Genomic DNA, 22,835 nt, shown 5'->3' on the forward strand with positions numbered 1-22,835 from the left:
TGGAGTTTTTTTCCCTGATTGCATTCAATGGAGTTTCTTGCATTTGGGTTTTTTCATAAATAAGCAAAACATTCTAGTTGTGAGTATATTCGAGGCAGAAAAAACCTCACAAGCTCGACCTTTGATAAATAACCCCCTTAATACAACTGTTACTAGAATAAGGATTCTTACATATAACCCCCAACTGGGCTGCAAACTCCAGCCCATCTGTCCTCTAGAATTCTAATTGCTGTCTATCTGGCAACAAGGTCACTTATTATGGCAAAAAGAAGAAGGTGGGCGACATACCGAAAAGTCTTTGCTGTCTCTCTTCTGTCCATCACTTTTATTTCTTTCTAGATTCAGTTCTAGGAGCTTTGGTAGAGCAATGAAACTTGAATACAATGCTTTATAAAATACTATTTGACACAGGAACACTATTTACACATAGAGGGAAATTACAAAAAGAAAATGAATACAAATTCAGGTGTCTATGTCTATGGGTGCCATGAATGGTGGAATCAACAAGTGACATTTACCCCTCTTACACTTAATTGGACTCTCCTTGCCAGGGACCTTTCCTTTGGCTTGCCCAATCCACCAGCCGACAGTAGGGCACTTACAGAGCAGCTATTATAAAAGTGTGTACCCGCTGACATAGGATCCTATTGGCACTGAGATGGCAGAACTGCATAAGGAGATATTTTCAATAGGAAAGCATTAATAGGGCAATTAAGAAAAAGGGCATCTGGGCTGCCAAAGAAAACGTAAAATATGTAGTGTTTTTATTTGTAACTTGCAGGCGTTAAATTTGGCTATGAGTGGAAAAGAACAATACAATGCGACCACAATCACATAATGAAAGAGAGGCTGTACAGTCATTGCAATGCAATAGTTACTGTGCAAGAAAAGCAGCCATATTGCAGCTATACATGGGAGGTACACAATGTCACTGCTTCTGATAATGGCCTTAATGGAACCCTAGTGGTCTGCACTCCTCTCATGAAGGACAAGCAATGCTATAGCAGCAGGAATGTTAACTATGCAGAGTTTAATTGAATAAGATGCTCATTCTGTATAGTTTCCCTAGAAGACATGGCGCTCTGTATCAGTGCTCATAGACTAACCACAAGCAGGACGAGAAAAATAATAAAGAAATAACAAAAATAATAAAGAAAACAATGCAGGCAATGCAGGGGAGTGACATGATTGGAACACACAAAAACAATCCATGTGGAATTATACGAGACCGGCATCTCATAGGTGCTTAAGTCTACAGACTAATGGGTTTCAGTCCATGACTTTAGGAGCACTCGGCCCCGATTGGCCAATTTACAGAGGGTTATTCAAGGTCGTGATTAGAGAAATGCCTTCTATAATACAGCAATGCTTTGTTGCCAAGGCATAGACCATTGTGTGATGCCTGTACAATATTCATTTACATGCAACCAGTTTCATCACGTATATATATATATATATATATATATATATATATATATATATATATATATATATATATATATATAAATATATATAACAAAAACAACAATAAAACCTCCAATGTTATCTTTTGGGAAGTGGAATGACCTTCTCGGGAGCTCGGCTCATCAGCCAATGAGAAGCACCGACACATCCATCCCGCTAAACAAACAAAGCCATCTTGCCTTTGCAAGCCCTGCGCCAAATAACACATTATTCTGAAATAAAATCAGGCCTGTGAAAGAAATATAGATATATATTATATATAAAACAAATAACACATGTATAAAAATAGTGAGTTGCTGTGCTACATTAATCTTTAATCTGGAATCTCTTTAGGTTTCATTGTACCAAAAAAAAGCCATAGACATATTTATACAAGAGATCTTTCAAAATCAGATCATGATCAGTGAAACAACAGTTTACATCTAGGTTTCATTTTTGTGTTGACCCAGACAAAACAGGTTTAAAAAAAAAAAAAAAGAGGAAAAAAAGCCTCTGGTAATAATAATAATAATAATAAATGTGAATAAATATACAACTTGGAGAACACAAAAATGAAATAGCTACGAGAGCTCACTGAATGTTCATTTCAGGCATTGTTTCAGCCTTTCAAAGACCCAGTACTAGAGGCTAAAAGCTGCAAAGATATACATATGGCACCCTGCATCGTATAGAATTAAAAACACGGGTATCAGGCTAAAATATTAAATAAGGTTTAAAAGTCCAGTGTTGTTCACTCAAATAAAATGTGAAAAAAAAAAACTACCATAAAAACATAGGAAGTATAAAGTCTGGAGTATGGAGTGCCTGGATTTGTCCTGGATATGGCACTGCCAGTGATTGGGAAAACTCAGCCGCGCAGCCCAGGGATATGTAGAGAAGACTCAGGTTTTGTTGGCAGATCCAGAGGAACGTCGTAGCTTAATGGACATGCGACTTTTGCTGCTCCGTGGCGACAAAGGTTCTGATCCATCCGCCGGAGGTGAGAGGCTCTCGTCTTGCTCTTTCGTGGGGCAGGTGCCTGGACAATGACACATAAGAAGAAAGGAAGGTCAAGGGGAGAACCTCAAATCTTTCTCAACATGTCAACTGCACATACACTATAAAGATTGAACCATTGCTAAATATCAATAAAATAGCTCTGGCCATGCTCCCATCCCATGGCGCCAGTGGCGTAACTAGTTGTTTCTGGGCCCCATAGCAAATTCAATTTAGGGCCCCAAAATATTTATAAGTTGGCCTATTTTACCAAGATATATTAAAATTGCTAATTAATTAGGGTCTCACTGGGCCCCTTACACTCCTGGGCCCCCCTGCAACCGCAGGGTCTGCTTCCTCTATAGTTACTCCCCTGCATGGCACTGTACAGTGCAAGATAACTTGTATTAATCCACAAGTACATCCAATGGAAGGAAAGATCTGTGTGTGTGTGTATATATATATATATATATATATATATATATATATATATATATATATGTGGTAGAATAATCCAAGATAAATGAATATGTAAGATGTACTGTATTGTAAAGTATTAACATATAACGATACTGCTAGTGAGACATCAACACCACATAAGTTAAATATATGTTTATTATTCATGAGGCCACAAAGTGCTGTCACTATTTCCACAGCTTTAAGCTCCTCTTTCCATAGCAGATTTTCTATGCCTTTGCACTTTATTGGGTTAGGCCAGGTCTAAAGTATAAAACAATAGTGGGGTTTATGACGTTAGTCTGGTCTGAAAAGGTCTCATGAACGGCTTTGAAGCTAAACTAATAGCAAGCAATCCATAGCGGAGGGAAGGGAGGAGTTTGTTCATACAGAGGCTTCTCAGGGGGCTGCTGATTTTTTTGACTTTGCTCTTTGGGATCAGGAAATAGAATGCGACTTCAGTTTCATTTTCAAACCTTATCCTGTTTAGAGCAAGAGATAAAAACCGTACACAGTAACATAGTAAGTTAGGTTGAAAAAAGACACCTGTCCATCAAGTTCAACCTTTGAAATCTATTTTAACCTGCCTGCCATTTGATCCAGAGGAATGCAAAACTTCTCATTGGAAGCCTTTCCAATTTGCCTCAGAGGGGTAAAAATTCCTTCCTTCCTGGCTCCAAAATGGCAATGGGACTAGTCCCTGGATCAACTTGTACTATGAGCTATTTCCCATAACCCTGTATTTCCTCACTTGCTAAAAAGCCATCCAACCCCTTCTTAAAGCTATCTAATGTATCAGCCTGTACAACTGATTCAGGGAGAGAATTCTACATCTTCACAGCTCTCACTGTACTTTCCAAATATTTAGACAGAACATCCAAAACAGGCAAAAAGAATGTTTAGGATAAGCCCTATTCACTAAAAGACTGTTGAAAAAGGGGGTAAACTGTCCCTTTAAAACAGTTTTCTACCTTGATGCAAATAGTTGACACCGGAGTTGATGCCATACTTTTCAGTAAATGCATGTCAAGGTTAGATTGCCTTTTTACCTGACCTGATTCCATAAAATCTCACTGGTTTGGGGCCTCATTTAAAGGGGGGATTCAATATGTTATAGAATGGCTAATTCTAATTAACTTTTCAATTGTTCTACATTTTTTCTTTTTAATAGTTTTTGAATTATTTGCCTCCTTTTTTCTGACCCTTTCCAGCTTTCAAATGGGGGTCACTGACCCCATCTAAAAACAGATGCTCTGTAAGGCTACAAATATATTGTTATTGCTACTTTTTATTACTCATCCTTCTATTCATGGTTGATAGGTTAATCTGAACCCTAGCAACCAGATTGCTGAAATTTCAAACTGAAGAGCTGCTGAATAAAAAGCGAAATAATTCAAAAACCACAAATAATAAAAAATTAAAACCAACGGCAAATTGTCTCCGAATATCACTCTCTACATCATACTAAAAGTTAATCTGAAGGTGAACAACCACTTTAACAAAGTGTTGAGTCAGTATAACTGGAAATTGCCTCAAATTTTTGCCAAGTTCCAGGATATTACAACCTTACAAGGGCAGAATAGCAGGACACTGGTATCACTTACCCATGAGATGAGTAGGAAGAGAGCAAATCACTGTTTGTTACAGAACTGCTGCCGAATGTGTCATACGCAATGAATTGTCATGTGATGGCTCTGCACAAAGCTTATTAGTATTAGCCATACCCCCGTTACATGCAGTACACAAGGTGCTGGGGTGAGTGAGAGCTATTAGTGAACAGTGTCTTATTGCCCAATAGTCATGCAGTAATTAGAAGTCAGAAAAGGAAAGTAGTAAGGGATAACAGGCATGTGCTGAATCATAAGGAAGGGTGAAGGAGACAGGCAGAAGAAAGGTCTTACCTTTGATAAACAGAACAGATTTAATGATCTGAAGAAGGGAAATAATAAAAGAAAAAAAACAAAAGAATACAAATCAAATCACGAGCAAAGATTGAACAGATCGACTGGATGCGACAAACTGAGTATAAATCAACAATTTTAACAGCCTGGGCCAATCACAAAAGAGCACCGATCAATACAAACAAGATTGTAGCACCATACTCTGCATTGGCTCCTAATCAAGAACTGATCACAGCAATAATCATTCCAAATTGGCTTCACATGTCATTACTGAGGCTATGGGTTATTGATTCCTAAACAAACAGAAGCTACTATTGATTGGCCAGATCAAGTAGTGGTAGTAGTAGCCAGGATCACATTAAAAGACCATCAGATTCATCTCGAAAGATTTGTTTAATCTTACAGAGATTAAAGAGAGTGGAACTGTGAGTTTTTTTGCTTTAGCCTCTCCTCATTAACACTGGGAAGCTGGAATAAGAAGCATTTATTATGTAGACAAGGAAGGTCTTAACCATCCTGCAATAATCTTCATTTCATTATTTGTTTATTTAAATAGTAATAATAAAGCTTTTTATTTTGCAAACCCTTACATTTAGAAAATTAATAAGCATATACTTTTCTTTCTTCAGGTAATATATTGCTGAGAATTTCACCCCAATACTATCCTGGTTATTCTGCATGGAGAGAAATCAGCCCAGGCTAAAGATGGCCATACATGGACAGATCTGCCCACCTAGGGCCCAACAATTGGATCACAAAAGCAAGAATGCAGGTGGTCAGGGCCGGCCTTAGGCCTATTGGACCAATTGGGCCCAATAGGGCCCCGCACCTCTGGGGGCCCCACACCAGAGGGCAGCACAGATAGTATTTCCCCCAGCACATGATGTTGCCTGGCCTGCCCCCAACTTTGAGAGTCCAGCCCATCCCCAAATCCATAGGTCCAGCCCACCCCCAACTCTGATAAGCCAGCCTATGCCCCAACTCCATAGGTCTAGCCCGCCCCCAACTCTCATAGGCCCAACTTTCCTCCAACTTTGATAGGCCCTGCCAGCCCCCAATCCAACCAAGCCTGCTCCCAAGCTGAATCGGCCCAGCCTGCCCCAAACTAATTGGCCCAGTCCACTCTCCTATTTCCTCCCTCTCTCTCTTACCCTGTGTGCCCCTATTATGTGCCCCTATTTCATCCCTCTCACTCTCTTACCTTGTCTGCCCCTTTCCTTTCTATTTTGTGCCTGTATGCCCTTATTTTCCTAAATACTTGTTGTGTCAGTAGCCAGCAACACTTTGTCTAGGGGCCCCGCCAACATGGTTCCAATTGGGCCCCACATTTGATAGGACCAGCCCTGCAGGTGGTAGGATTGAGGACCACATCAACAAACCAATGTGGTCCTCAAGCAAACAGGATTTTTAACCCTACCTGATGAACATCTGGCTGATTTTTGGCCAAATATTGGTCAGGGAAGCCTGTTGGAGAGCCCCATACACCGGCCAATTAGCTGCTGACTTTGTAGGCAGCTTCTATCGGCCCCTGTATGACCACCTTAAGAGCAGTGTCGCCCCAACTGCCAGCATCCAAGCTGTTCATGTTGTTCTCCAATCCTTTAGATGTTGCCTCAAAGCAGGTGCTTATTTTTTAATCTCTGGCTTGAAGGCAAAACCATGGGCACTGTCAAACAGAGCCTCCTGTTGACTGTAAATCCACATAGGGCCTATCAATAGCCAATGACAGCCTTCATTTGGCACCCTAGGAACTTTTTTTCATACTATGTTACCAACTTTTTTGGATGTGGCTCACGGGTAAAAAAAGGTTGGGGACTAAAAAACACTGAGCTGATCTCAAGACAGACAAGGCATCGTTATTTCTGCAGAATCACTATATCTATACATTATAGACCAGCATTATAAAAATAAATTTCACAACACAGGGTTATCCTCTTTAAAGCTATGTGTTTTGTTTTTGCTGTAATCATGAGGGGTTGTTAGGGGGAGACACGATGGAGCCAGCCACAAGTCAAGTGTGAATGAGCACCAAGGGGCACCGTTTCATTCCTTGTGGCAGGGGCAATTATAAATGACCCATAAGGCTGACAGAAAGCATATGGCAGCAAATCTGAGCAAAGTCCATAAACCACTACATGGAGAAATGTTAGCAGTATGTTGAGCTTAAAAATAGATTACGGTAATACCATGCTGCCATTGCTTTGCATGTACCAAGAACACTTCTATATGACATTTGCATTTTATCAGCAATGTTTTAACACCAGGGCTCCTCTGAGAATAGACATCAGATAAATTCAATTCTTTGCCGTGTCTTTGCATTTCTGGGCATTCTATTGCTCCAACGGGAGGAACATTTAGACTTTAGGGCCTGCTCCAAACAAAGCTTTGCAGTAAATTATTTAATTTGTTAGCCGTGAATTTCTCCAGTCAGTAATGAGCAAACCAATTAATGATCTCTCAGTTTTTGCCTTGTCGTGTAGGTCAGTGATCATCTGGCTAAGGGCCAGGACTAGTTTTATTTCAAGGGCAGCCGTGGCTGTTACATAAATTCATATCTGTTTTGTGAGAGATATAACTAACCTCATCTTTTTGATTTTGAAAAAGGGGGTCAATATGTTTATGTTAAAATGTATTGCAACACTACAGTGAAATATTTATAGGGCATATCACAAACGGGACACTCCAACTAAAGGATATTTCAGTGTTTTCAAATAAATAGTTAGCTCCCTTTTCCAACTCTTTAACAGTTGATCATCAAAGTATTGTCACTGTCCAGACTTACGTGCATTCAGCTGGAGGGGATTGTGTGGCACTGGGCAGAACACTTGGGCAGCATAGTCTTCAAAGGTGGTTGGCTCCAAATGCTGCTGTGTGATTGAATCCAAGTAGCGCATCCGTTCCTCAAAACTGATTTAAACAGGTTAAGCAAAATATTCATGGAAAGGGTTTAATTATTCACTTCATTATTCACTTTCCCTCTGCTCACATAAACCTACTGAGTTATACCATGAACCTCATAGATCTGGAGCAGAAATTCCAGTAAATCACAACTATTCACATACTTCTTGCTATCTAAAACTTCTTTCTATAAAACATCTACATCTGGAGCAAAAAAAAAAAAGCAAGTGAAAATGTACTATGAACTATATCTTGTATCAAATGAACTTTCTCTTGCATTGATTGAACTTTACCTGGTGTTTAAAGCACAATCCAGACCCACAACCCAACCCAGACCCACAACTACCACTCCGCTATGCCCCTTTCCCAGACCTGCGACACGACCAGCACCTGCAATGGGTTTGTCGACCCGCACATCACTACTGAGCTGGTGCAAAGCACAGGTACAGGATTCATTATCCGGAAACCCATTATCAGGAAAGCTCCGAATTACAGGAAGGCCATCTCTTATAGACTCATTTTAATAAAATAATTACATTTTTTACAAATGATTTTCAGTTAATAGTGCTGCTCCAGCAGAATTCTGCACTGACATCCATTTCTCAAAAGAGCAAACAGATTTTTTTTTTATATTCAATTTTGAAATCTGACATGGGGCTAGACATATTGTCAATTTCCCAGCTGCCCCATGTCATGTGACTTATGCCTGCACTTTAGGATGGAACTACTTTCTGGCAGGCTGTTATTTCTGTAACTGAATCAGTCTCAGTGGGACTTGGCTTTTACTATTGAGTGTTGTTTTTAGATCTACCAGGGAGCTGTTATCCTGTGTTAGGGTGCTGCTATCTGGTTACCTTCCCATTGTTCATTTGTTAGGCTGCTGGGGAGGACAGGGAGGGGGTGATATTACTCCAACTTACAGTACAGCAGTAAAGAGTGACTAAAGTTAATCAGAGCACAAGTCACATGACTGGGGCAGTTGGGAAACTGACAATATGTCTAGCCCCATGTCAGATTTCAAAATTGAATATAAAAAAAATCTGTTTACTCTTTTGAGAAATGTATTTCAGTGCAGAATTCTGCTGGAACAGCACTATTAACTGATTCATTTTGAAAAAAACATTTTTTTTCCCATGACAATTCCCTTTAAGGTATGGAGATCCAAATGACTGAAATCCACAAAACCCCAAATCCTGAGCATCTTGGATTATAGGTTCCATACTTGTACAAATAAAATCTTGCATGCAGGCTCTTTATCCAGGGCATTAATAGAAGATCTGACCTGTTTTGCCATACATGTAGCTACTAGTATTCCCTTGTCTGTAACCATATCTTGGACTATGATTTTGGGCTTGACTTATAGGACTAATTCTGCCCCATAAGGAAACAGAGGTGCCTGGAAAACCCTGACATTTCTTCCTTACAACTATACAAATACCATGTATCGTACCTGGATGGTGACTTTAGGGTAAAATGATGAATCACAGTATATATACATATAAAGCGAATATGAATACAGGTACATTAAGAAACAAACAATTATTCCGGTTCACAAAAGCTTGTAGATAACCAGTAAACTTGTGAGCCGCAGGCAGCCGCATCCAGTTATTGGGAGGAAATAAGTAGCCTGCTTTATTTGTTTTGCTTCCAAACATCTCTCAATCCACATGTCTTTAAAAATGTTAAAAAAAACAAAACAATGTCCTATTGTTGTTTACAATTAAAATAAGGCCAGGACTTTCTTTCAAGGTAATGTGTCAGTTCAGAAGATATGGAGCCATGCCACGTACTACTTACTGTACTTATCTATTCTGGGACCCAATCTCAGGAGCAGGTATTAGTGAACCTGTGAGTACATCAGTAGCAACAGTCTAGGGAGCTTTAGTCCTCACCATAAAATCATACAGGGGAATACCTAAAGTGAATTCAAAGGTGTATTTCACCATTAAATCAACCTTAAGTATTATGAAGACAGTGATATTCTGAGGCAACTTGCAATTGGTCTTTATTTTTTGAGGTTGTTAGGGACCAATTTACCTAGCAACCAGGCAGTGAAGGTGAAAAGCAGAGGGCAAGGGAATAGCATGGAAGATGAATAGCAGAGAACCTGAACAGAAAGACAGGTAATAAAAAGTACCAATATCCAGTATGGAAAATGTTTGTGGCCATGGCGTGCTTCGAATGATGTTTTTAGTTCAATAATGTACAGCTATGGGACTGGTTATCCAGAATGCTCAGGACCTGGTGTTTTCTGTATAAGGAGTTTTTCCATAATTTGGCTCTTCATTTCTTAAGTCTATTAAATAATTATTTAAAAATTAAATAAACCCAATAGGCTGGTTTTGCCTCCAATACGGATTAATTACATCTTAGTTTGGATCACGTACAAGGTGCTGTACTGATCCCATGTTTAAAGATATGTATTTTATAAAAAATCTCTTATCATATGTAGATATACATGCAATAGATTATGCTATTTTTCTAATGTCATCTATTTGTCTACATTTATGTCTTTATTTACACACTAAATAACACCTTTTAATATATCTCCAGTAATATTAGCTGGACAGACAGAACTAAACAGGCGTATGTGTAGTAGCACATCAGTTGTTTCTGAAAGCAGCAGCTTCAACGACGGTGGGAGAAGGTTACAGGTAGATTATGGCAATGCGGCCCGGGAGACACAACTCACTAGAGATTCTATAGTGGACATTAATCTTTTGATTGGAGGTGTACATTTGTGTGTCTATACAGAGAAGGAAGTGGCTGATAGAAGAGCCTCTCGCAGCTGCCTATTTCTTTGCAGTTAATAGAATCCTCAGATTCACAGCAGTCTCCTTTGCACATAAAAAAAATGTCCTTTGTGTATAACACAAACTAATTTTCTATTTGGCTGCAAAGGGAAAAAAAAAACAGTTTTTGCTTCTCTCTCCCGTGGAGCTTTTCATTATGTTTAGTTCACTCAACTTGCAAGCTATTCCTTGGAGAAGGGGGAGAGAGAGAAAAGCCATGGGCAGGCAAGAGGGACAGAAATGAGCTTGTTAGCACATTGTAAGTGTGGTATCTTGGTGGGCTGTGCAAATCCCACTGGCATGCTAACTGATCACTCTAGGCATGCTGGCAACCCCTTTCACACTTTATAGGTGACACTAGATGCATAGCTTTTGCCATATGTAAGCAAAAGCATGGAAAATAAAAGCTGTTGACGTTCACTATCTTTTCTTTTTCATGTACCATTGACTCATGACATACTATTCAACATGCTATCCACAACTTACAGCCTCACGCACATCTGCACTTGGCCACCTACGGCAATGATCTAGGACAACGTCTTGCAATGGTCAATTATGTCACATCATGGAATTGTGTGTTATTTTCATGCAGTTTTATAAGAATTTGGACAGACCTAAGGTAGTCAGAATGAATGGAATACATATAAAGCTGGCCATACACAAACAGATCCCCTCATTTGGCAAGGTCACCCAGCAAGTGGATCCTTTTCCAACATGATTGCCAGTAAGTGCGCAGCCAAATTAGACAGATTCTAATAGGGGGCCTGGGCAGGCCAACTCGAAAAGGGCCACCTCAATGAGCCAATATGGTCATTGTCTGATGGGATTTTCTAAACTGCCATATTGAAATCTGACCAATATTCTGGTAGAACACAGTCAGCAGACAATTAGAAGGTCCCCATATGTGGGCCAGCAACCTGCCAACTTGGTCAGGAGGTGACAGGTTTATTGGTCCGTGTATGGCCACCTTTAATCCATCAAGATTAGTTTTTCCATAACACTCTACTAATTGATCCAGAAGATGGCAAACCAAAATCCCCCTTAGCTCGACAGGGGCAGATTAAGCCTCAGAGTGAAAAATCCTTATTGTCCCCAAATCAGCAATCCATTCCCTGAAATGGCTATTAGTTGATTTACAAAGCATAACAAGCTAAGCCTGTTGTGTAAAAGAAATCCAGCCCATTTCTATCTGAACCAATGAATCTATGAATGAATTCTATAAACATACTTTTTTTATACCACAGAACCCTTGTCTGGAGTATGATAAAAAGAAAACTCTGAGACACGTATGGACTGGGGAGCTGTGATTTGGGGAAATGATCAATGAAAGAGAAAACTGGGGGAAGCTGGGAAACAGCAGAATCAAGGCAATAAAGTAACTGCTATAATAAGTGGGAAAGTAATAAGATGTATTGTGAGAAAGAAAAAGACGTGAGTTTGGCACACACTCCGGTATAAGGGAAGAAGGTGCAGAGAAGAGATCAGCATGACTTGTATTGTGTGCTTGGCTGGCCAGTGATTAGAGGACTCCTGGTATGTCTGGCTAAATCCCACAGGCTACCAGATGACTCAAAATCCAGAACAGGTGCTGATGGCTGTGCAAGCAGAGCCTGCATTAGGACATCTGCCACAACAATAATGGACATGATTAAAAGGCGCTAAATTAATGGCTTTGCAGGGAGAAGCCGGTACTAATAAAGCAATAACTTAAGCAAATTTGAAGACCAAGTTCTGGGGTAATCACTAAATAAAAAAACAACGTGTAATAATGGCAAATGGAATCCGCTAATCTAGACTGGGAGATGTGACAGTGCAGGGCCTCTGACCTGCTGCTTTGCTTTGTGTCTCTTTACCTCCCCCCCCCAACCCTTCTTGGATAATACATAGAAACTGCCCACATTGTCCAAATTAATGAGTAGTAACAGTCGCCAAAACCTGAAGGGTAATGGCACACAGTTACATTTTGTAGTCTCCTCCAGCGCATGCAATCACCTTTCCCTTGTTGGCAGTGTGCATTGTCATCAGTAAAACGCTTGAATGGCGCAACTGTCGGAAAATGCAAGGGAAGGCAATTTCCTGCAGTTACGTAAATGAAAAGTTTTACTGCCAGCAACTAACTGACACCAGTGGAAAGGTATTTTAGGACGTCTTGTTGACTGCGCTGGAGGAGATAAAGTGTGGGTGGCAAAACATACGGTTTGCCATTACTGTTGCCACAAGGGGCACTTTTGGCTGCTCTGAGCACCACGTTTTTACACAGCCCAAAAAGTCTAACCGTCCAAAACTGACTCCAAAACTGCCCCCTATGACTTCTACAAGGTTGTTTTTTAAAGCCCTTCAATCGCTAATAACTGAACTCGATGGCAGAATAAGTGATATCTGAAACAGAGACAACAGGACACATGGTTTAAAGCCAGCGCTCTCCTATACTCCCTCAAGTAGGACAGCCAGACAGGTTCAATTGTCCAGTATTATGTGCTTATCTGCATCTATGCATACATGAATCAAGTTAATGTCCAATTTAATCTTGTAATTGTTATTAACGCACAAAAAAAAAAAAAACATTGATTGCATTACTTTAAGTGAGCTCTGACAAATGACAGGGAGATATTGTGTCAGACACAGAGTGTATCTCCCCGATAAGCAGCATATTGGTTTAAACTAATGCACAATCTGCCTCTAGGGGGTCAGCTGGAGTGAGCTCTGGAACCTGACTCTGCAACTAACCATTAATCTACACTTAAATTTAATAATATATATATATATATATATATATATATATATATATATATATATATATATATATATATATATATATATATATATATACACATACATACATACATATACATACATACATACATATACACACACACATTTATATATATATATAAATATATACATATATATATACACACACACATACATTAAATCCAGTGCCTGCACTCTTACCGGATTATAGACAACTTCGGGTGCAAGGGTCAAAGGCTCTTCATATAACGTAATGAAAGGACCCGCACGTGAATAACTTGTGTTTTATTTCATTAAAATAGGATATGCATTAAATAAAACATAAGTTATTCACGCAAATATGGAGTGCGGGTCCTTTCATTACATATATACATATATATATACATACATATATACATACATACATACACACCAAAAAGATGACCAGATGGCTTTCGGTCAGTTCAATACAGGAAACTTTAGGAATTGGAAGAGGTGGCTCTGCAGCTGCACTTGAACTACAATACACAGAATTCCCTGATGGGATGCTGGGAACTGTAGTTTACACGTAGCAAACATTTCTGCATTAAATACAAGACTAAGCAACAAAATCTCGAGGGGTGTGAATTGTCCTCGGCTGCACGAATGAGTAGAAGAACATTCACTTACAGATAAAGAACGACGGCCGCTCTATGCATTAAGAGCTTATATTCTGCATGTTTTTATGTTAGATCTGCTGCTAAATGAGACTCAAATGGAAAAGTAATACAAGCAGAAAAGTTAGGGTCAGAAATGGGCTGCACAGCAAATCCAAGCCTCAGACACAGTGTTGAGTCCCAGGTTATGCAGATGGTGTCAAGAGACAGATTCCTGCCATAACCTAACCCCCTGATTGCAGAATCCGTCAAGCTGCTTAGGAACATTAGCAACAGTACAATACTGCTATTGTGTACATTGTCGGTCATCTCTTCCCACTGAGAGGAAGCTCCTGCTGCCCCTGATTGGTGCCTGCAAGAACAAAAGCACAGATTCAGGCTTTCATCCACACAAGCAAAGCCAAGCGCTGCTATCAGGCTGCAACATATGCCAACCCGGATGGCCAGACTCTTGTGCTTATGAGAAAGCTACAGCAGTTACAAATACTAAATGAGTGTTTGCCTTTGTGACAGGCATGGCGATGCTGAAATGGCTTGGACGGGGGAATACCTCGCTCTTCTATTGTGAGCGCCAGATGTTACACTTTATGCAGAGGTCAAAGCCAATGTCCTAATGATATGGATAAAACATCTTCCCCTCTTTTGTCATTCTAATTTCTTAGGGCCTCTTAATCCAAACATTGGGAAATACAGCTGTAACTGGAGACTCAGCAAACTACTTCCATCTTGCTTGTATCAATGATTTTGCAGCACTGGGTCAAAAGGTGTCAACAGGGGAGGGAAAAAATATGATATTGTCCAATAAAATGTAGGTAAATTGGTGTCAGTGAGAGTTCTGGGTATTAACTTTTTTTTTTACTTTTCTACTTTAAAAATTAAAACTGATAATATAGATCGAATAAAATAAAACACAGGGAGCTCACACCCCTGAATAAACACCCTTTGTGGTATAAGGTGCTGTACAGGGAAACCCACACCTACCTCATGGGTCAAAACTCATTTGAAAGAAGTACCAGCAGCACACTGAAAAATTGAAGTAGCACAAGGTTTATTTAACCCCAAAACATACAGAAAAAGGGCAGCGTTTCAAACCAAACAGGCTTGATAAAGGGCCCAGGTAGCCTGAAATGTTGTTTTGTTGTTAAATAAACCTTGTACTAATTAAAATTTCTGCTCTCAATCTGTTCTAACTCATACACCCTATACTGAGTGAGTCGGAGAGGGGTAAACAGATCAAGTCCCAGCTCTCAAAACCGATGCCTTTAAAGGAGAACTCAGCCCCACCACTAATAAAACCCCCTACCCAGAACCCTACATAGTCCCCTCCCTGCTACCCCCCCCGCATAGGTGATAACACCTATAACCCCCCCTAATCCTTTACTTGCCTAGTGGAGCTCATGGGTGCTATCTTCCCGCTCTTCGGGATTCTTCGGGTCCTCTTCCCTTCAGCAATTTCTGTCACTTTTGGTGCATGCACATTTGCAGCAAACAGGAAGACTGCTCCAACTGCGCATGCGCCAATACGTCGCTCACTTCCCCAAGAAATTCGAAGAGCCGGAAGATGGCGCCCACAAGCTCCTCTGCGCTTACTCTGCACCTATAGGCAAGTAAAGGATTAGGGGCACTTACAGGTATTATCAAATATCCGGGGGTGGGGAGCAGGGACTATGTAAGGAACTGGGTATGGGTTTTTATTAGTGGAGGGTTGATTTCTTGCATGGCAGCAAGTAGCACTTACCTAGCGTTCTGACCACCCCACCTTTCCTATTTTGCCAATACAGGTATGAGACATGTTATCCAGAATGCTCAGGACCTGTGGTTTTCTGGATAAGGCGATCTTTCCTTAATTTCTATCACCATACCTTAAGTCTGCTAAAAAAAAAAAAAAAGATTTAAACATTAAATAAACCCAATAGCATTGTTTTTCCTCCAATAAGGATTAATTAAATGTTAGATGGGATCAAGTACAAGGTATTGTTTTATTATTACAGAGAAAAAGGAAATCATTTCAAAACCAGCCTACATTTTCCTTTCCCCCCAGTTTTGGGAGCAACATCATCTGTCCCAAAGGGTTAAAACCAACAACTGAGCCTGGTCTGAACACTCAAGCTTTTAAAAAAAGTATCCCAGGGGAAAAATAACCCATCTACCAACAGGTAAGAAATACATTACTGGCAGACACACATGTATCTGCCACTAGTTGAGAAAAGAACAATTGTTCCGGCAATTGCTGCTTGTTGTACCCCTCATTCTAACTGCAGGAAGAAGCTGTTAAAAAGTAGGCAATGAAAATAAAACCTAGCAGGTTAAAGATGTGGAAAAAGGTGGCACGCACATTTGATGAGAAGGACATGCTAGGGGAGGGTGACGGACCTCAGACTTGGAGCCATGGGCAGTGATAGAGACAGATTGCTGTAATTCTTTCTGATTGATCCACGGAGAAACGTACAATCAATGAACGGCCTATTTTGCTGAGCAGTACAAATAGGCATTTGTTAAAGCTCTACATTACTAAAACCAAAAGCTTTGGAGGGGGGTAGCATAATTTTCTCAGCTCTTGCTAGCTTAATGCCTACTTACAAAAACCCTTGTGAGCAAGTGCTTTTTTTTTTTTGTAAAGGTGGTTGGCAGCAACAGAAACTAGAACCCAAGCAATTACGACTAGAATCTAAAAAATAAAGAATTAGCAGAAGTCATTTTATGAGATCACAAAAAATCTGTTATTTTAAGAGATTAAGTTACAATCCAATTCCCACATGAATAGATCCTTATGCATGAATAGAAAATGGAACCTGGAATTCTGCTCTTTTTATGTACGAGAGCAATTACATCTCTAAACCAGAATTCCTGCCCTTCTCTTCATTTCTGCCACCTTGGGTAGTAAGTACCCCCTTATTGTGCTACAGCTTATAAATACTACAACTTATTTACACGCTGAAAGGTTTTTTTTTTTTATATATATATATATACCAATATCATGTGCACTTAACCATACTTCTATAGCAAAGGTAAGGTTGCCACCTGTCCAGCTTTGACCTGGAAAGCCGGCTGCCCAGTTTCCAAATTAAGAAAACCGGGCAGGATTTCCTGGGATTGGCGCGAGATCGGCCAATAGCAACGTCACAGCCCGCCTCCCCCCCGGAGTTCGTCCGGGGGGAGGGGGGGGAAAGGTGCCGACCCTAAGCAGAGGTGTGCATACTTTAAGAGCTTAAAGACCAAAATTCGGGCCAAACTTTCCTCTTGACACTCATAGCTCATAACATGGTTACATATATATAGGAAATATAACTAGCTTCTACACTGCTGGAGTTACAGGGGCTTCAACAAAAAAAGTCACACTACTAAGGCTCACACTGTAGACCCTCTTTCCACTCAACGGTGTTTCCCAAGGGGGGGGGGGGCAGGCCCAGTGTTTGATTGGGATACCACAAGCCCACAAGAAATATTAACCCATAGGCCCAATCTTCATGTATTTCTCCTCTTCTCTTTACTTAGCTTCCTTACTCTCCTAGTATCTTCCATTTTCCTACTGTCAACTAGGCTCTCCATTTCTCCTCTTTGTTCTCATACAGAAAAAAGAAATGACAAAGTTATAGCCATACAAGGCAAATTGGTTGGGTGAGCAGGAGGTCCCACTGACACCTGGAGTTTTCCTGGTATCCCGATGTGCCAGTCCAACAATGGTCAGGGCTCCATTGGGCTGTAGAAATCTTCACAACCTATTCCCATGTGTGCTCCAATGTCTACAGCCCAGGGACAGGGGGCACAGGGAACTTACAATACAAGGGATCAGAGATGCAATGTAAAGTGTGAAAAATGTTACGGTCAGTCAGGGAGAGACTGGGACCATGTTTTTATAACTATAGCACTGTAAATCATTACTGCACCAGCAACTTCAAGAGCATTTGTATTCCAGAATTTAGAACAGATTGGACATTGCATTTGGGTCCTAAAACAGGTTTAAACCTGTCACAAGCTATGTAGAAAACAAAAATAGAATATTTATGATGATCTTATGATATGATTTTCTTCACGTGAGTTCTATTTTTTTTTTACCAGGTGCCAATTTATACAGTAAGAAGTGCCTAAATATAAGCAATAAAAAATATTATAAAACAAGGAATTCCCTTTTTTTAGAAAGATCCAAATAATGGAAAGGTCATCTCCCATGGACTCCATTTTAATCAAAATAATCCAAAACTTTAAAAATATTTATTTTTTCTCTATAATAATAACAGTTCCTTGCATATGATCCAAAGTAAGATACAATTAATCCTTGTTGGCTACAAAACAATCCTATTAGGTTTATGTAATTTTTATGTGCTTTTTTTTTTTTTTTTTTTTAGTAAACTTCTAATCTGGGAAACCCCAAATCCTGAAAATTCTTGATAACAAGTCCCATATCAGTACAAATCTCTAGCCACATATTCTGCTGTCTCTCACATCAGTGACCCCCCGTGACCAATAGAGTTTAGGTTTCACTTAGGAGAAAGGTCTCAATAGGAAAGGTAATTAATTAATTGTAAAAACACATGCAAAACACAAAAAAACATACACTTTTAAAACAAAAACAGAATGTTGGTGTGTGTCAGAGGCAAATACATAAAATAATCCTTGTTGAATGCAAAGCTACATATATAAGTGCTTATATGTATTCAGGTTTTAATTTTGGGCTAAAATATGTTCATTCTTTGCCTCAGATATTTCATGCTCTGAATGTGTATAAATAAAATGAAAATCAGAAGCAACATAAATGTTCTCCAGGTTTCCTACGTAATCAGAGTGCATTCAGTCCCAGGCAGAGGATTTGAGAGCCCTGGAAGCATTAAATGCCGAGGCATGAATCAGAGTCGCTCTGAAAGGGAGCAGCTGACAAAGGTGTAGTTATGACTTTGCAGGTGGATCAGGAGCGATTATAAAAACACTTTTTAAGAACGGAAGGGGAAGAATAGAGAGCAGTTAGCATCCGCAATCATCTAGAATTACGCATCTCAAAAATCATAAAAGAAAAATGGGGAAAACACTTACATACACCTAAAATCTGGAGTTATTTACTTGATTTTGAACAATGTGGAAAATGCTCCAAACAAATAAAAGCACACATTTCTCTAGTAGCAAGAGAGACCATATACTAAACGCAGCTTCACTCAACACTGCCTTTGTACTCACAAGGCATAGCACTGCTAAGAAGCCATGGAATACAAAGAGAAGATTATTGTTAATATGTTGTCAAATGAAGAAAATGGCATTCTATCAAAATCTGCAACTGGTTTCCATATGATATGATTTTGTTTCATTTGAGTTCTACTTTTCTCTTTTGTTCCCAGTTGCCAATTTATACAATAAGAAGTGCCTAAATATAAAAATAAGCAATAAAAATATTACAAAACCGGGGATTCCCTTATCCATAATGCAACAAATTATCGAAACGAAGCCCATCTCCCATGGACTCTATTAGATTATTGAAGGCAAAACAATCCTATTGGGTTACATGCTTTGTTAGAAGATAAGTATGGAGATCCAAATTACGGAAAACCCCTAATCTGGAAACCCCCTGATCCTGAGCATTTTGGATAACAGGTCCCATACCTGTACAAATCTCTAGCCACACATTCTGCAGTCTCTCACATCAGTGACCCCCCATGACCAGAGAGAGTTTTAGGGCTGAGCTCTACAGCCATTTATCGGCAGATTAATACACGGCGACGAAACACAGGCTATAAGTCAGATGCAATTGCAGGTGGCAAAATATAATTGGACTCAACGAAAAGTCGCAGGTAAAAACTACATTACATCCGACGCGACACCACTGTCGGATGTGAACGCAGAAAGCAGTCTTCAACTGATAGTCTAACTGTGTAGTTTTTACCTGCGACTTCTCGTTGAGTCCAATTATATTTTGCCGCCTGTAATTGCATCCGACTTGCTGTCTGCGTTTCGTTTCTGCTCACTGATCTGCCAAAAACGCCCGTGGATTTAAGCCCTAAGTTTAACTTTGGAGAAAGGTCTCAATAGGAAAGGTAATTAATTGTAAAAACATATGCAAAACACACAAAAAAGACCAGTTTTAAAACTGCTTAGAATAATTCCATCTGCAACCAGTTAAATGTCACAGGTAACTTCCCACTTAAACCATTTTCTTGCATAGTTCTACTTTAAGCAACTCTGGCATGATTCCCACATAAAATATTATTCCTTATGTACATGTTTTTCTTTCATTTACAATTAGGAAGTAAAGACTAGTTGTAGGTGGCAGTGTGATGGCTCTGCTGACAAATACTCCCCCTGCTCTCTATAGCCATGGCTATAATTACATGTCATTCACAACACTAACTGTCTGCTGCTGCGATGAATGAAAAGACAGCTTCTACTGGCAGAAACCATATAAAAGATGGCTCAGCAAGAGCAGAAGATGGGGGCTGCTATGGACAATGTTGAAGGCATGGATCATTGCTATTATAGGGTTGCTAAACTATCGGGCTGGGACAGAAAGTTTAGCATATAAAAGGGTCCTATTATTTTTGGGAGTTCTCCTTTGTGTCAAACACTTTACTTGATTCATTGAAGGCAAATTGACTAGATACAATGTGGTAATGTCTATGACCACCTTTCCATGAGCAATACCTATAATAGGAAGGATACAAGTTTTGGTACAGGGGAATGAGAGATTTAAGTGCTCTGCTGGCATTGATGGCTGTTGCACGAACCAGTCCTGGGAGGATCTTTCCATTTACGATGGCTCCATCGAAGAGGGGCCCGAAAAATGGGACCTTGGAGAAAAAATAAAAAATAAAAAAAACCGAGTTCTGCTACAAATATAAATAGCTGTGTAAAAACAGTCAATGCTAACTATCTGCCCAGATTCATTTCTGTAAGAAGCAAAAATAGCAAAACATATTAACTGCAAAAAACGTTTTCTCTTAGCTGAAATTTTCTTCTTTACCTACCAGCAAAGGATAGCCTTGTGTCTCTCTGCGAGGGACTATTAATATAGGACTATTAAACTTTTATGTGGAACCTGCATACATTCTGGCCCCTACAAGTGCCACTCCAGTGTAAAAAGCACAGCCCGGCTAGTAATAGTGTTGTGAAATTCTGGTATTCTATTTCTACGCCAAGAATGGCTGAAGTTTGGGGTCTTGGTGACTACTAAATTAACTTAAACGGGAGCTTTGATCATTCTAACAGGCTTCTCAGGTAAAAACTTGTTCTGTTTTCTTAAATGATTTCATTAAAATAAACACGTGTCCAGGTGTCTTAGTTGAATAAGCTATTTCATATACATTTAATTGGTATGAATAATGCTGTATAATGTAACTTCTGCATATCAAAGTATTAATTACAATTCATTATATGTTAGAATGCCATTTGTGCATTTGGTGCACGTGCAAGCACACATTTGCAACTTTCTTACTTCTGGCTTCTTCATGATCTGGATGCTGAACATGTGGTTCTTCATGGGGTATATTACAAGTAGGACATCCCCGAATTCAGTGGGTATGATGCCGCGCCGATACTCCCGACTGTGTTCTGACCACACAATATGCACCTCGTCGTTCCCAAGGTGGCGAAGCTTCAGAGAATAAAAAGCACCAATCAACATGGCCAGACCTCATAGCAACACAATGACATTATTTTAGTTCACAAACTAAAAAAAACCTTTAAACATGCTGCCATTTCCAAAAAAAAAGTCCAGTCTCTTATAATCTGCCATTGAATGGGTTGTTCACATTCCAAAATTTTTTTCAGCTCAGTTCAGCAGAAGACTTTTCCCAAAGACTTATATTTTCTAGGTGACTGTTTTTCTAATATTGAAGTGTAATTTTTCACCTGTAACCGACCCTGTAAACCAGGGATCCCCAACCTTTACAACCTGTGAGCAACATTCAGAAGTAAAAGGAGTTGCGGAGCAACACTACCATGAAAACTGTTCCTGGGGTGCCAAATAAGTGCTGTGATTGGCCATTTGGTAGCCTCTATGTGGATTGTCAGCCTACATTGAGGCTTGATTTGGCAGTACATCTGGTTTTTATCCAACCGAACTTGCCTCCAAGCCTGGAATTCAAAAATAAGCACCTGCTTTGGTGCCACTGGGAGCAACATCCAAGGGGTTGGAGAGCAACATGTTGCTCGCGAGCTACTGGTTGGGGATCACTGCTGTAAACTGTTCTAAATTGATCAATTTACGTTTCTTATCTTTGTCCCTGCTGAGCAGAATCCCTGAGTTTCATTAAAGGCAGCAGTTAGTATTGATACAATAGTTGCTAAAACTCCAGAGAAGCTGCTGAAAAATGTGTGATGTCACACGCACAGACGTCGCGGAAGTGACGTCAAGCAAAGTGTGTACGTGATGTCACTTCCGGCGACCAGCCCAGCCCCCTACCCCTCACCGGATTTCCTATACGCCCCTGTATGCAGGGATGGGACTTTTGTTGAACACAAAAACGCAAATCCAAAATTCTTCATAGCCAGTAGTCCCTGTTTATATTGATTCATCTTTGTTAAGTAACATTAAGTAGGAATGAAACAATACTTAGAGCCAATCATTTAGAGTCCTTTCGCTGGCTAACTAAGGAAAGCACATTTTCGCTTCCTCTGAAATATTTAGCCTTTCTTTCATTTTACGAGTCTGCAAATAACAAAAACACATTAAGATGCGTTTTCTACTCTTTGGAGATGCCTCTGAGATGTTATCTTCCATGTGCCTTTCTGTTCAGCATCTTACTGTGATGTGAACTGCTGTACCCTGCCATGTCACTCCTTGTTCTGTGTAGCCACAGGACAAATGTGATGTAAATTAAACCTTAAGGCAGGATTAAATGCAGGTTTCATCTAATAATGATTTAATCCTTGATGCTAGAATTATGTTTTGTGGCTATTGGCTCTCTAGACATCTTTACAAAGTGCTCAATGACATAAATGGTTATGGAATTACAGCTGAAAGAAAGACACCAGCATCACAA

At 39.8% G+C, this 22,835-nt stretch overlaps 1 protein-coding gene across 11 annotated transcripts in view; it reads right to left on the reverse strand.

Annotated features, from left to right (window-relative positions):
- Positions 1-747: 747 nt before the first annotated feature.
- ralgapa1.L (Ral GTPase activating protein, alpha subunit 1 (catalytic) L homeolog) overlaps positions 748-22,835 on the reverse strand; it is a 108,610-nt gene continuing 86,522 nt past the window's right edge. For 10 of the 11 annotated variants that reach the window (XM_041573316.1, XM_041573315.1, XM_041573312.1 and 7 more), the window contains 4 exons: positions 21,287-21,445; positions 20,515-20,642; positions 7,579-7,703; positions 748-2,482 (listed from right to left, as the gene is read on the reverse strand). In XM_041573316.1, coding sequence (XP_041429250.1) covers positions 2,346-2,482; positions 7,579-7,703; positions 20,515-20,642; positions 21,287-21,445 — 549 coding nt within the window. In that variant the 3' untranslated portion in view covers positions 748-2,345. Of the gene's footprint in view, positions 2,483-4,796; positions 4,825-7,578; positions 7,704-20,514; positions 20,643-21,286; positions 21,446-22,835 lie in introns of all 11 variants that reach the window. The other variant, XM_041573317.1, reaches the window with a different exon arrangement.

Source organism: Xenopus laevis, chromosome 8L (assembly GCF_017654675.1).
Source record: "Xenopus laevis strain J_2021 chromosome 8L, Xenopus_laevis_v10.1, whole genome shotgun sequence".
Lineage (NCBI taxonomy): Eukaryota > Metazoa > Chordata > Amphibia > Anura > Pipidae > Xenopus > Xenopus laevis.